This window comes from Esox lucius, chromosome 11 (genome assembly GCF_011004845.1).
Source record: "Esox lucius isolate fEsoLuc1 chromosome 11, fEsoLuc1.pri, whole genome shotgun sequence".
NCBI lineage: Eukaryota > Metazoa > Chordata > Actinopteri > Esociformes > Esocidae > Esox > Esox lucius.
In genome coordinates, this window is record NC_047579.1 from 6,368,560 (window position 1) to 6,384,324 (window position 15,765).

At 41.3% G+C, this 15,765-nt stretch overlaps 1 protein-coding gene across 2 annotated transcripts; it reads right to left on the reverse strand.

The window, feature by feature from the left end:
- Positions 1–33: 33 nt before the first annotated feature.
- Positions 34–14,108, reverse strand: si:ch211-234h8.7 (uncharacterized protein LOC561627 homolog). 2 transcript variants are annotated; one of them, XM_010905670.5, is made up of 8 exons: positions 14,035–14,108; positions 7,883–8,122; positions 7,647–7,790; positions 7,404–7,540; positions 4,615–4,860; positions 4,087–4,314; positions 3,353–3,533; positions 34–3,205 (listed from the first exon to the last, which is right to left on the reverse strand). In XM_010905670.5, exons 2-8 carry the CDS (start codon positions 8,103–8,105, stop codon positions 2,793–2,795), a joined length of 1,572 nt encoding a protein of 523 aa, XP_010903972.1. In that variant the 5' UTR covers positions 8,106–8,122; positions 14,035–14,108; the 3' UTR covers positions 34–2,792. The 2 variants fall into 2 exon arrangements, with proteins under 2 accessions (XP_010903972.1, XP_019906550.1); XM_020050991.3 differs by lacking the exon at positions 14,035–14,108 and adding an exon at positions 13,083–13,183.
- Between the last annotated feature and the right edge of the window lie 1,657 nt (positions 14,109–15,765).

Below are 15,765 nucleotides of genomic sequence, written 5' to 3' on the forward strand. Positions count from 1 at the left end.
CGCAATGAATAGACCACTGTATCACCCACTAGGTCACATGAAAAGGTATCCATCAATGCATTTATAACATGAAGCGTACAAGCCTTAAGACATTGATGTACAGTACACACACACAGGACACCGTTAACAGAGTTTAGTCTGATGTACAGTACACACACACACACACACACACACACACACAGGACACCGTTAACAGAGTTTAGTCTGATGTACAATACACACACACACACACACACACAGGACACCGTTAACAGAGTTTAGTCTGATGTACAATACACACACACACACACAGGACACCGTTAACAGAGTTTAGTCTGTGGACACAAAATGGCATCCAGGCTGCCTTCAGTTGCACAAACCAACATTTCATAGCACTCCTACTGAGTCCCAGTCTGGGTTTAGTGAAGACCTTTGTGATGATAGATTATAGTGGTACGTGACTGACATTGAAGTACATTTGTTTAGGGATGAGAACAGTTTCAAATTAACTTGTGTGCAGTCTTTTCATGCTCTCTTATGGAAATGTTGCTAAACGTGGGTAAGAGCAAAAACCTACATATTTATGGAGTGAGTTGACCTTGTGCCTACAATAAATACATATTTGCCTTCATCAGTGAGGTTACAACAGATACGGAAGGACTCAACAGACAAACACTCAATTATGTAACATACAGGCAGTTCACAGGAAATTACCTCAGCGCGGAATTGTGTGTGAGGGATTTGCCACAGTGTTAATTGAGGGAGCAGAAGTGTGCTTCACAGGAGGCTAAAGCAAGATGGCCTGTTGTCTTAATGTGATTGCCTTTCCCAAACCACAAACAGAAAGCACAGCTGGAGCACCACACCACACTAGCAGCAGTGACAACAACAAAATCCCCCGAGATGGAAGATGGCCGTTTATTCATTTATTATTCTAAGATGAACTAATATCATTCAAAACAAGTATCACCAACCCAGTCAAGTGTATAGCGGGGACTCTGAGTCAGAACCTTCTGTTGTCTGAGTGACTGAATCGCTAAGAAAAAAGACCTCATTGTGAATGAATGAATCAGGAAAATGTTTCATGGTAGGTTACTTTAATGTCTCATCAAACATTTGACTTGGTAGTGACCATAACAGGCCCGGTTACATTCCAAAGATAATCGTCCAAAGCCACTAGCAACAAGGAGCCTTGACAATTCTTGTTTATTCAAGTTGAGATGCTTTATACCAACTTGATTGGTGTTGTGTTTAAATTTATAGCTGCCAACAGAAATCTGAAATAACTCTGTGTTCCCTGTATAGGTGTCTGGTGGAGACCAGTGTTCTGTATATGGAAAAGGCTGTAGTTTGGTTTAAGTACAAGGTCAACTAATGGACATATACAACCTTGTACTTAGACCAAACGACAGCCTATTCCCTAAACAGTACACTGGTCTCCACCAGACACCTATACAGGGAACACAGTGTTATTGTTTCTTGTTGGTAGTGACCATAACAGGCTTGGTTACATTCCAAAGATTATCATCCAAAGCCACTAGCAACAAGAAGCCTTGACAATTCTGGGTTATTCAAGTTGAGGTGCTTTATACAAACTTGATGTTGTGTTTAAATGTATAGCTGCCAACAGAAATCTGAAATAACACTGTGTTCCCTGTATAGGTGTCTGGTGGAGACCAGTGTACTGTTTAGGGAATAGGCTGTCGTTTGGTCTAAGTACTAGGTCAACTAATGGCCATATACAACCATGTAACAGCGTTTCTACCCACAGGTAGCAGCACAGTCTCAGCTCAAGTGATTTCTTTGAAAACAAAACACACGGCAAAGTCAAGAAAACTAACAGTGAAGTATAATAATAACAATAAATACATATCATGGAATAAAGAAAGCACTGCAAAAACAATACTGACATACTACTAAGTAGATTACATTCAATAAAAAAATGTCTTGAAAAATTATTAAATACCTCATATCTCTTGGTCATCTTGGTTTTTGATATTGTATTAGAGGTCATTGGTTTCTCTTAGCTGAATAACTGGTTCTGGTCCAAAGTAGTGCCCTACAGCATATGGAATGGTCCAAAGTAGTGCACTACATCATATGGAATGGTCCAAAGTAGTGCACTACATAATATGGAATAATTTGCTATATAGGACACAACTCAGAGATACTAGTCTGGCATTGTCCTTGGCCTCCGTAAGTAAATACTACATCCTGTGTATGTTAAAGAGATCATTTTTACCATTCAAAATCACTGCCTTACCATCGCTGTTCCAAAGCTCTGGATGAAGTAGTGTCTGATAATTGACAGGTATTAGCCATTCTAACTTTTTCCGGAGAGTTGAATGAGAGTGGCATGTTCCAGGCTGGATTCGTTTACAGATTCCGACAGTTGTATCATTAGCTTAGCTTAGCCTAACACTTGCAGCTCACTAGATATCTGTACACTCACGACAGCAGCGCAGACGACTGTTACTACGATTGCTCACTCAACGTTTATCGGTTCCACTTCACGTTTGTGTGGTTACGGTGACAGCATGTGTTTGTGCGTTTGTGTGCGAGTGTGTTTCATTGGTGTGTGTTGATGTCTCTAACAGCTCCAAGTAGAGCAACTGCACGCACGCACAGGACAACACGCCAACAGAACAATACAACACCTCAAATGAAAACAAGAGTATAATACATAGCTAGCACCAGGTCCTTGATCCCCGGCAGTGTCATTCTCTCCGCACCTTGGCCCATTGCTAAGTAGAAGTGACCTATGTGCCCTTGGCAGTTTTTAAATGTCTAGTGGTGTTTGATCTTTGCCTCCACTACAGGCAGGTCTCCGGACCTGCTAGCAGGGCCCCGTTTGGTTGTTCTGGTTCTTTAAGAAGGTGTTCCACCTCTTCGGAGTCCACCCTCTCCAGCTTGATCTCCTCTTTCCCTTTCTTCTCGGTGTCTTCCTCATCCTCCTTTGCCTTCTCAACCTCTTCCCCGTCCCGCTTCGTCTCCTCCTTCTCCTTCCCCTCCTTCTCACCCTTCTCTTCTTCCTCTTCGCCGGGCTTCCTGAGCTGCTCCATCTCGGCGGTAACTGTTCCGTTCTCCAGTTCAGCCGCGGGTTCCGAGGGCTTTGTCTTGATGAACAGGAAGTTACACGAGGCAAGGACAACGGCGGCGAAGACGACCTCAAATCCCGCCAGCAGGAACACGTACATGTAGTTTTTAGTTGCGTCCAGCAGGCGACCTGACGAAGGAAGAGAACCATTAGAAACCGGTGGACACAGTGAGGGTAGTAGAGAGACACTGACAGACCTGGCTACACAGAACCATGGCAAAGGCTAGCAACACAACAACGAAGAAACGCAACAGACGACACACGGAGTCAACTGACCTGCTCCAGGCGGGCCCACCAGAACAGCAATAGCCTCCATGAGTAGCACCAGACCAATAGCACTGGAGAACTTCTCTGTGCCCACAATTGCCATGAGAACCTCAAACTGTAGCGCCCCCACCATCCCGTACGAGATGCCAAAGAAAATACAGAACACCACCAGAGAAGGGTAGTCCTTGGCCTGTGGATAACCAGATGATGTCGTCACCAAAGGAAGATACAGACCAACATTTGTACATCTAGGAATGTCACCCAGGTGACTTGGTATATGAACATTGTTGATATTGTAATGTCATCGCATGTATTGTTCACGTTAGGCAAATTCTAATGTAGACCTCCACTGCTGCTTTTCATTCATTCCCTCCTGACACACCAAGTCAGGGGAACCGGAAACAATCAGTACTCCGGACCTCTAGACTCAGATTTGAATAACCTGGGCTTTGCTACTGATATAAAGTTGATATATTGTACCGTTACAACATACTGTATAGTTTACCTAGCACCTGCTACTATATAGGCTACAGAAAAGTTAATATAGCCACTGTTAGGATATACTATAACTTGGCTAAAGTTAAAATATACTTCAGGCTTCACATAGCTACTGTTAAAATACAGTTAAAATTGACATGGCATTTGTTAGAATATACTGTATATTTGAAATAACTACTGGTAAAATGTACTGTAAAGTTGACGTAGCCACTGTTAGGATATACTGAAAGTTGAAATTGCTGTACCTGAGATCCCACCAGGTCGGTGCATCCATTGAAGAGCATGGCGAAGCTGAACATGTAAACAACCCTGGGACGCACCCACTTCATCCCTGCAATGATGCCGCAGGTGGGCCTGGCGAAGATGTCAATGAACCCAAGGATGGTCAGGAGGAGGGCTGACTTAGTATCCTCATTCCCCAGCTCCTTGGCATAGCTCACCACAAATACCGGCGGCACAAACAACCCCAGCACCTAATAATTTATAATGAACAATGATCAATAATCATAATGATAAGGATTGGATAAAAAACTAACACAGGATCTACAGTAGCAGAGTTTGGGTCAGTATAAGAGGAAGGCTAAATAACAAAAGGAAGATTCCTAAATAGGATATATATTTTGGAGACGTAAAGGGATCTTTCCACAGTTCACATGATAAGTCATTGAAATGAGTTGTTAGATGATTACATGACATTATCAGTCTACTGAGGGCTCAGTCAATAGGGAAGAATGAAAGGTTCTTAAACCATGAATACAACGCATGTCACTCACCATAATCGACGCAGCTATGGTATAGATGAGGAAACCCTTGTCCTTAAACACAGTGAAGTCCAGGAGTGGTTTGGATTTGGCATGGGGCTTTTCAACCTCTTTTACCTCCTTTTCTTCAAGTTCAAGTTCATTTTTTTTCGAGGGTCCCTTCAGTGGCCTCATGAGCGCTCCACAGGCACAGCAGTTGAGCAGTAGTCCCCCCAGAATAAGGAACCCTCCCCTCCATCCATACTGGTACTGTAGTGCCTTGAATGAATAATAAAATATGAAAGTGTCAGGAAAAAGCCATTTATGCCAACATGAAACATGGTGGAATCAGGGCATTTCATATTCATTAGAAAAGACAAGGCGCATCACTCATCAAAATAAAATAGAAAATGTATGCAAATCTACACATTGACATAAACCTCATTCTCAATTCAATTAGACCTGCATTACAATTTAATACAAGCCTTAACCCTACAGTTGATTTATAGCTTGAAAAATCCCAAGATATCACACAAAATTGCTTATGTGCTTGTTTTTACTAAGCATGTGAGAAAAAAATGTCTTTACTTTGAATGTTGGGACTGTATTTTAACAAATATGTGTGTTGTTGGGCATGACGTCAGTTTCTAATGACAATCCACACAAGAGGAACGACCTGGCTAGGTGAGAAATTTATCAGAAATAGAAAAAACAGCCTGTGTCACAATTAAAAGTGTGGTGGTATTAATCTACAGTTTGATTAACTGGGGCCCAAGCATTACCATACTTTGCAATACCAAATACATAATAATAATAATGCTAACAGCGATGCTAATGCAGACCCTTTGTCATGACACTCCAAACTGAGTTCAGATGCATCCTGTGTCCTTTGATTGTCCTTTAGATGTTTCTACAACTTGATTAGAGTCCACATGTGGCAAATTCAATTGATTGGAAATGATTTAGAAAGGCCCACATCTGTCCTAAAGTTGACAGGGCATGTCAGAGCTATGAAAGTTCACAGGAGCACAGTGGATGCTATCATTGTAAAATTTAAAAGACTCTTCCTAGAGCTTGCTGAAAAATATGGTACCCCTTATCACCTGGGTAATACCATCCCTATGGTGAAAAATTATGGTGGAAGCATCATGCTATGGGGATGCTTCCCAACTCAATGTCTTTAACATAACAAAATGTGGAGAAAGTGAAGCAGTCTGACAAAGTATGTGAAGCATGATTTTTAACTGGTTAAACCAATCACAGCAACAACCCTAACCAAATTATTTCTGCAGTTTTCTAGACCTGATCAACGGTTAGGGGGTTATTTAGACCATTCCTTCTCACAAAACTGTTTCAGGTAATTCTTGCATGAACAGCTTGTTTCAGATGTCTCAGCATTTCTCTTGTAGATTTGCTTTTGTGTTTAGGGTCATTATCATGCTGCATGACCCAACCTCCTTCAAGCATCAGATGACAAGCTGTAACCATGATATTCTCCTGTAGAATAACCCAATACGTTTGAATCCATTGCACGATTACAAGCCACCCAACAAAAAAAGCCCCAAACCACAAAACTCCAAACAGCTTCACAATTGCAATCAAGGGGTTTTGGTGTTGGTATTTTTTATGAGCTGTGTCAAGGTGTTGTCGGGCATATTGTAACCAGGCTTTTTTGTGGCATTGGCACAGTGAAGTCTTCTTTCTGGCAGCACAACCACACAGCTCATTTTCCTTCAATTATCATCGTATTGTGCTCCTTGAAACAACCACACCGACTTTTTCCAGAGCAGCCTGTATACCTCCTGAGGTTACCTGTGGGTTTTTCTGTTTTCCAAACAATTCTTCTGGCAATTTTGGCTGAAATCTTTCTTGGTCTACCTGATCGTGGCTTGGTTTCAAGAGATCCCCAGATTTTCCAATTTAAAAAGCCACAGGTATGGGAAATTCACCTTTAATTGCTCTTTTAACCTGTGTGTGTCACCTTGTGTGTCTGTAACAAGGACAAACCTTCAAGGGTATGTAAACTTTCAGGGCCATTTGGGTGATTTTTGTTATCATTATGATTCAAAAAGCAGCCAAACACCTATGTGATAATTAATGGCTTCATATGATCACAAACCTTAAATAAAAGGCAGTTTCTTTGCATGATCAGTCATATTTTCCAAATCAATGCCAAAATGTCACAGTTTCTGCCAGGGTATGCAAACAACTGTAGCTGTTGCCTTTGGGTTCTTTGTAACCTGCCAGACCTCAAAACATGCCCTTGTTGTGATCTTTGCTGGACGCCCACTCCTAAGGCTTTTTCCAGCCTTTGTTGTTTGTTTGACCAATGTGTTCAATGTATACAAGACCATAATACATTTTAGATGTCATTATGTAGGTAATGCAAAGGGTTTAAGTATGTACAATGGATGTAAAATGTCTAAAACCATTTTTTATATTTCCTCCTCAAAATTTAAATTTGTTTTTCAATTGAATTCTTCACATTATAGGTCACATTAAAGGTGGAAAAAGTTCTGACCTGATTTATCTTTGTCTCATTCTTTTACATCACATAAACCTGGAATTTTAACAGGGGTGTGTAGACTTTTTATAGCCATACATACTGAATAAGAGGTTGGTCAATATTTGCTGGCCACAAAAGAGCAGGCATTAAAAAAACCAGTATGTCCTGTATCGTGTCTAAATACTTTCTAATTTTAGACATTCAATAGTGATCTGGAGAGTTTTTTATTTTACCTGGGTTTAAACAATATATATAATTCTCAGACTGGATTAATCACCTGGCGACCGGGGGTTAAAGGAGTTAGAGGTTGTAATACCTGTCCCAGTGGAGAGAGGCAGCAGAGGGCCACAGGGCTCCCGGCAGCAGCCAGCCCGTTGGCCAGAGGCCTCTTCTCACTGAAGTAACGATTCAGCATGATCAGAGAGGGCTGGAAGTTCAACGCCAGCCCAAGACCTGGAGGACAGCATAGGGGAGGTTACCTACCTATGTATCTATTATATCTATGTATGTATGAATGCAATATATATGTGTATGTATGTATATATGTAATGCAGCCAACCTGTGATGACTCCAGTTGTGAGGTAAATATGGATGATACTGGTGGATTGGGATGCCAGAATCATCCCCAGGGAGGCAAATAGCCCCCCCACCATCATCACTGGACGACAGCCAAAACGATTGACCAACACACTGCACAGAGGACCTACAGGGAGACGACCACACACGGTGAGCCTGAAAGCGATACATCGGGAACGTTGTAAGGCCAGGGATCGGGTGTGACGGGACGTTCCTCACCAGTGCCGTAGAGCATAGCCAGTAGAATAGAAGAGATCCACGCCGTGTCACTGTAGCCCACACCAAACTCCTTGATGAGTTCCTTGAAGAACACACTTACAGCCTTGGGGAAGGCGTAGGAGAAGCCCGTGATGACAAAGCAGCCGGTCAACACGGCCCAGCCCCAACCCCCGTCTGGGGCCTTCACACCTGATGGCCCATCATCCACTACAACACCACCCATAATCTTCCGATTTAGACCTGGCAGGACAGAAGAGGGAGTGGGTTAGTCTTTCTTTATCTTGCTCCTGGGGACCACCATTTTGTTTTCTGCCTTAACACCATATAGGTGATTCAAATAAACAAAGCTAGAGGGTTGAGTTGATTGATTCAATGGGCTCTGTAATGCCATGAAAAGTCCCAGACTGCATCTTTAAATAGATATAATAGCGTTGTTGTGGAATACATGTAATATTCAATGAAATGCATGAAATGGGTTAGCCCGGGTATGTATTTATTTTATATCAACAGGATCCAATATTGGCTGCAACCATTTTTTTGTGGTAGGCGGAAAAGCTTAATATAAATACAATCCATTATTTATGAACTTTCTGTATCCCCGCCAACAACTTTGCAAAGCTGAAAGACACGACTGTACTGCCAACCTGCTTGGTGTGCATTAGCTTTTATGAATATATTTTTCGGACCCCATAAATACACAATCAGCTATAATCACCACCACCATTAATGTGAATTTGATTTGTAAAGTGTGGCTATACAACCAACTTGATAACTCCATGGAGAGACATAATGGACTCTGGAGATATAGTTTCATTTCAGCAGGGGAGAAAGCAATGGGTTCTTACAACTGCCAGACATCAGCAGCAGCTCTCAGCTCTGCCAACCTTCCTCTAAAGGATATTAATAACCAAGAGACCACTGATACAAGGAAACACACATGCATTTTATCTGTACTATAGCTGTTACTGGAATGCATTTTCACTTAAAAGAAATTGGACTGTTACTCTGTTTATGTGTAGGGAGCTGTGGCTGACAGAAAATCTTTGGTTTGCCTTGTTTATTAACATCGGATTTAAAGATGTTAAGAGTATTGTCTTGTTTTTGTATGAATTCTCCATGAACCAAGAGGGGTTTATACAGTGCCTTGGGAAAGGGTTCAGGCACCTTTCTCCACATATTATTGAGTTATAGACTTAATGTATAATTCATTAAAAAATAACCATCAATCAACATACAATAACCCATAATTACAGAGCTAATAACATTTTTAGAAATGCGCACCAATATGGTCAAACTAAACATGGCATCAGTAAACATGTTGTCCCCTCACTTGCTGTTACATATTATTGAGAGGATTTTCCTGGTGTTCATGTCCAGCTTCATGTTATATGTGGAACATGGGCATTGCGTCATTGCTGTTTGTCCTCTTATGCTGTATCTACTGAATTGCATCCTGAGTCATACAGACTTGCGTTAACCACTGGGGTGTTAACCACTGGGCTATGTGACAGTTTGGTGCAGCAAATAGCTTAATAGCCTCATCTAACAAAAAACATCACTGCAATAGCATATTAAAACAAATATAACTGCATTCGATTGTAACCATTTAATCTTAATCAGATTCATGGGGAAATGTAGATCTTGAGTTATACTGGTTTATTTTGAAAGGGGAGCTGCTCTGACCACTGACTTGCACAGCATCATGTTTTATGGGTATAGATTTTTAAGTATCTGCATGTGCTAATCAACATAACTAATCACCATTAAGACACATCATTCACTCAAGTTTTGTCCAAAAATGTGTAGGAAGACCAGAAAAATAGCTCATTATTTTCATCAGATGTGATCTGAAATACAGCTCTGGAAAAAATTAATAGACCACTGCAAAATTATCAGTTTCTCTGGTTTTACTATTCATAGGTTTGAGTAAAATGAACATCTTTGTTTTATTCTATAAACTACTGACAGTATTACTCAATCAATATTTGGTGGAATAAACCTGATTTTTAATCACAGCTTTCATGCGTCTTGGCCTGCTCTCTACCAGTCTGTCACATTGCTGTTGGGTGCCTTTATGCCGCTCCTCGCACAAAAATTCAAAAAGCTCGGCTTTGTTTGATGGCTTGTGACCATTCGTCTTCCTCTTGAACAAATTCCAGAGGTTTTCAATGGGGTTCAGGTCTGGAGATTGGGCTGGCCATGACCGGGTCTTGATCTGGTGGGTCCTCAATCCACACCTTGATTGACCTGGCTATGTGACATGGAGCATTGTCCTGATGGAAAAAACTATTCTCAGAGTTGGGGAACATTGTCATAGCAAAAGGAACAGGTGTTCTTCCAGGATAACCTTGTACTTGGCTTGATTCATGCGTCCTTCGCAAAGACAAATCTGCCCATTCCAGCCTTTCTGAAGCATCCCCAGATCATCACCAATCCTCCACCAATTTCACTGTGGGTGCAAGACACTGTGGCTTGTAGGCCTCTCCAGGTCTCTGTCTAACCATTAAATGACCAGGCCTCTCCTCCCCTGCAGCAGGCAGGCTCCAGCGGTGGACGTCACCGGTCTTCTGACACCACCGCCCATCTCATTCATTCATTTCACCTGTTGTCTTGTTTAGCGCACCTGGTCCTCATTCTAATCTAATTCTCTATTAAAATCCAGTTAACTAGTACGACTTCGTATTCCTGTTCCTCATTTCCACTTGAGCCTGACATCCATTGTTTTTGTATGTAACTTGATGTCATCCTACTGTTGTTGAGTGACATTCTAATGAGTTGACGTCATCTCGCTCAGTGGACAGTTGTTTTCGCCCTCTGCCAGTATATAGCTTTGTTGTCCCCAATGTCTGTTGCTTGACCTTGTTCTTATGAACTGCTGTCTTTGAAATTTTCAGGATGGAAACAACCTGACGCTCACTGTATCCCTCTGCCAGTAAAGCCAGAATTGAACCCTTCTTTTCCTCACTCAAATCTTTTTTTTTTCAACTATTCATGCTGAATGGTTATTATTTTATTCAAATTAACTTTGCACTGCTTTTGCCATCCAGCTGGTCCTATTGCAAGAGGATAGACCACAGATGGGTTTTTTATACTTTTCCTCGTTAAATTAGATTTGGTTCAGGTAATCACCTAATCAGTACCTCATTAAGTAAAATGAGGAGTGCCTGTGTTGGAATTTAACAGACACTGGAATGGAATGGCTGCCATACATGTAGAGATACCGATTTAAGAAAAATTAGGAGCGGTCTCTTAATTTTTTCCAGAGCTGTAGATTAAAAAACATGGAACTGCTGGGGTCCCTGAGGAAAGGGTTGAATACCTCTCCAACAGTCGTTTGAAAATGTTTATTGTGTACCGATACACTGTGGAAAATATTGAAATCACAGTTTCAAAACCGAAAGGGGCAACATCGGTAGAATACAAATGAAGATGACACGGCGGACCAAACCAGAGTACCTTCCTACAACCATCTGAGTACCTTCCTACAAACATCTGAGTACCTTCCTACAACCATCTGAGTACCTTCCTACAACCATCTGAGTACCTTCCTATAACCATCTGAGTACCTTCCTACAACCATCTGATAAAACTGTATTCTTATAAGCTCTCCGGCATATCTGTCTAACATTTATACATGGATGAGTTCAGCTTTTAGTTTTAAATGTTTGGTTTTACCAATGACCTTGATATTGTTTATTTTCCTTTTTAAAGACTGATACTGAGAACCCAAATAACCACATTTTGGATGTGACATACTGGTCTATCATTTAAACAGACTAAAGCTGATATAGCCCACTGTAAACTACACTCAACTTCATCCATCTCTCTCTACTACTGCTACCAAAATGTGCTCCTAGCATCAGGTAGTATAGTTAAATGTTTTACAACCAAAATCCTAATATATGTTACAGTGGGGAACAAAGTGTTTGCTAAGGGCAGCAATGAGAGTATTTTGAATAAAATTGAGTGGCAGTTTGGAAGGATGTTTTGGATGGTGACCATGTGGAAAAAATCTCCAATGTCAATTCATAAGATATGACATGTTTTGGTAGCTTTCTTAACATAATATGTAATGCACCCTAATGTATCATAGGAATTTGTCTGTCATAGATTTATGTATAGGCTACTAAATAAGGTATTCCCCAGAGACCATGTTTGATGTGTCAACAATCCCAGCTAGCAGTTTTTTCCCTTGGAAGTTTAGGAAACTTGTGTTTTTTGTTCCACATTGGATGTGCAAATGAAGCCATAGGTTTCCTGACCAGTAACATTTTACATTTTGTTTTGAGATTCTAACTCTTCTGTTCTCTATATATTAATGTAATTATTACATTACGCCTCAAACAGAATACAATATTTATACAACCCTGTTCATTTATAATTTTTTATCAGTGGAGCAAATAATTGGGCAGCCAACATATACTTGTTGAATACAGTTAACAAGTTGGTCTTATTGATGCTGTGAAACGCAATGTACCATCTTAACAGTCTTGGCATGGTCTCTGAAGAAACGTTTTCTGGCGTTTCTATAGGGGTTTTTCATGTTCTTGAAACATCACGTTGAATATTAGAACATTAAACTAAAGGAAACAGGTTGAAACACTGAGTGCGCAGCCTTGGTTTAGTTTGCTCCATGCGCGCATTTGGTCCACGCGCACATCCACACAGACCAATGTTCAATTCCGACCGTTTCTCCCCTTAAACCTGTCACCCTGTGATTACAACTATTAATAAAAGCCTTCAAAACCATACAGAATATATAAGTAAAGTGCCTGTGTACTCTCCTTTTTAAAAATAAGAACATCTGTTAGAGGTGAGACGCTGAAAAATATTGCATGCTGCGCTCCTTATGTGCGTAATTCGGAACACTGAGTGTACGCGGTGTGCATCACTAGCCCAACGAAGCACTTTATCATCCCTCCCCAGGATAACACTTCACCACACTCCAACGGCATTAACATAGAACTCGGTCACTGAGTAAACCTTCCGCATTTAGCCTACTGTTTGATGTTTAACTTCTTTAGCGTCTCCACCTCTTGAAGGGGTGTTCATGCGGATACAACCTATTGGTGGCTGTGGGTCATTTACTGGAGAGGATGAAGATGGATTCGTTGACCGTAAAATCCAGCGTCACTTAGCAACAAGGTTGGTGCATCCCGAAACGTGACCCAGTGTGACCTGAAAAAAAAAATAGGCCTACCACCACAGAAGACAGTCTACCCCTCGTGGTATTGGGGCAATATCGTCTTTCTTCACGCACCGGCACTCGCCTATACACGCACGTACACACCTCTGGTTCCTGATACATGAGAGATTCAGATCCGTTGTTAATTACGATGGTGTGGGAAAAAACCTCACATTTAGGCATCTCAAAACTCTATGGAATTGATTTTATTTTCATAATATAGAAATGCGCAGGAGCTATGCCACCTGCGTCACTGAAACAGTCAATGCAGGCTGCGATTATGCGCAAAGTTACGTTTTTCTAACGTTTTTTGCGCATATAAATTTTTATGATCCAATGGCTTAGCTAGAAAAGTGCACAATCCTACCTGTAACCACCAACAGACTTAATGAACATAAGCATTGAGCCTTGTGAAAGACCCAGGAAATTATGATGTAGGGGGGCGCTTGTTCGGGGAAAGACTTGTTAACCACCCCCAAAACAACCCGGCCTCTACGAACACGCACTTTAATATATTAACTTATGTTAGACTACCTATTAACAGGGTAATTACGGCTTCATAATAGAGTAATTATTTTCCAATTGTATAGGCTAATAACATTTAGCGCACTTCGATACAAACAACAAAAACAAAAATAATAGATAAACAAAATATTTCCCCCCACTCTCAGCTCAGTCAAAATGATTTCTGATAGGCTTCATCCTGACACAGACCACTTTGCTTGACCTTGCAAACCGACAGCAACAGCAAGGTCCCCTTTCATTCAGAATAACTAGCCGGCCGGTATAACATAACGGCCACAGAGGAGTCATTGCTATCATCATCATCATCATCATCATCATCATCACCATTTTCATTCAAAACAGCATTTTAAAAAGGTTATAACCAAATAATCCTCATGCGGTCTCTCCATCGCCTCCTAATAATATTCCATTAATCATTAAATAAAACATCAGCAATTCCCACCTGTGTTTCCTCTGGTCGCTGTATCCAACACCGGTCCCTTCCAGCTCCTAGTCCTTAATACTATTCTATCACGTTTATACTCGCACGTATGACAACTGCGACGTCAGTGAGGTAAAAAAAAAACAAAAAACTCCATCACTGTTTCACGCTGAGGAAGCGCTTGGTCCTAGAGACCGACAATTTAGAGGGCCGGCCTATTTCCTGTCTGGGTGATGACTAAAGGGCGACTGAAACTGATGTGGGCTGCGTTGATTTCCTTTTCCACTTCCAGACTTTTTGGGGATTTTTTCTACTAATGGTCTCGTAATTGGAAAATAAATAGAGGTTTTAAAATCTGTGATGCTTGTAGGCTACACTGAGGCACAGGTGTTTGTGAGTGTAGCAAGATAATAGCCAGCAAAAACTAGATGCTATATCAGGCTACTCTCAACCATGAGCGTTGTCCAGAATTGTCCAGTATTGGTAAGTCAAACAATATCTATGACATGCTACCACTGTTCTTTCTTATTCACTCACATGGTGGGACCATGATGCCAATCCCTGAGGTCAGAGAGAAGCCAAGCTGAACTCTACTGGGTGAATTCCATATTTTAGCTCAATCCTGTCAGAATTATGTGGCACTTTGGGGGTGGGCGACATTCAGCAGGATATTTATATTTAAAATCCTGTGAACAAAACGTCTTGCAAAATTGTTTCACGGCTTTCAGCAACCAAATGTAAGCTACTGTTGGGTCTACCACAGACTGAACCAGTAAAGACTTTGTAAAGCGGAGCACATACAAAAAGACAGGACATCTGCTTTCTGAAGGAAGCTGAGCCTGGATTAGCTCACTTACTGCACCACTTTTAGACTGTAGCAGCACAACAACGCACCACAACACAATACTTTGGCATGGTAGTGTGTTGGCTTGGTCCACTGGCCATAGTAGAAGATAATGCCATGTCGTGTATAATTAGCTTCAGCAGTCTAGCCCAGTGTGAAACACAACCCTTTGGCACAGCACTGTTCTGATGCTGTGGATTATATAGGTCTCTCTTTCAAGTCTTCACTATCTCTAATCCACTGAGCCCGTAAAGAGGCACTGAGGGCATTATGTCCGTGTCTATCGACCATCGCTGCTGTTTGACAGAGCTCTCACTTAATCACAGGGCACTGGGTGAAGAGCCTGCTGGGAGATGGAGTTTTCTTAATGAGGCCGGGTGTAGCACCACAGAAGAAATCAGCGACTTACGTAGTTACCTAGATGTGGCCGTCCAGTTCATTCGCATTCTTTTCTAGGCTGTTTGTACATACAGTTACTTCAATTTTTGACAGACAGTCATTATCGACGTTCATCCATGTAGCTCTGTGAACACTACAGACAGACAGTCGTTAATGACGTTCATCCATGTAGCTCTATAAACACTACAGAGTCGTTTATGACGTTTATCTGTGTAGCTCTATGAACACTACAGACAGACAGTCGTTAATGACGTTCATCCATGTAGCTCTATGAACACTACAGACAGACAGTCATTAATGACGTTCATCCATGTAGCTCTATGAACACTACAGACAGACAGTCGTTAATGACGTTCATCCATGTAGCTCTATTGATCACCCATGCATCATTGCTGCACAGGAAATTGTGTAATAACCCAGGTATGAGAAGGCTACTAAGGTTAAATCGACATGTTAAACAGGACCCACTGCAATGTATCAAACCAACGCTATCCAAGAATTGCTTATGT

Coding starts and splice junctions, on each gene's coding strand:
- si:ch211-234h8.7 (XM_010905670.5), bottom strand. CDS start 8,105: ATGGGTGGTGTTGTAGTGGATGATGGGCCATCAGGTGTGAAGGCCCCA. Junction 7,791..7,882: donor GGCTATGCTCTACGGCACTG/GTGAGGAACGTC, acceptor GTCTCCCTGTAG/GTCCTCTGTGCAGTGTGTTG. Junction 3,206..3,352: donor GGTGGGCCCGCCTGGAGCAG/GTCAGTTGACTC, acceptor TTCCTTCGTCAG/GTCGCCTGCTGGACGCAACT.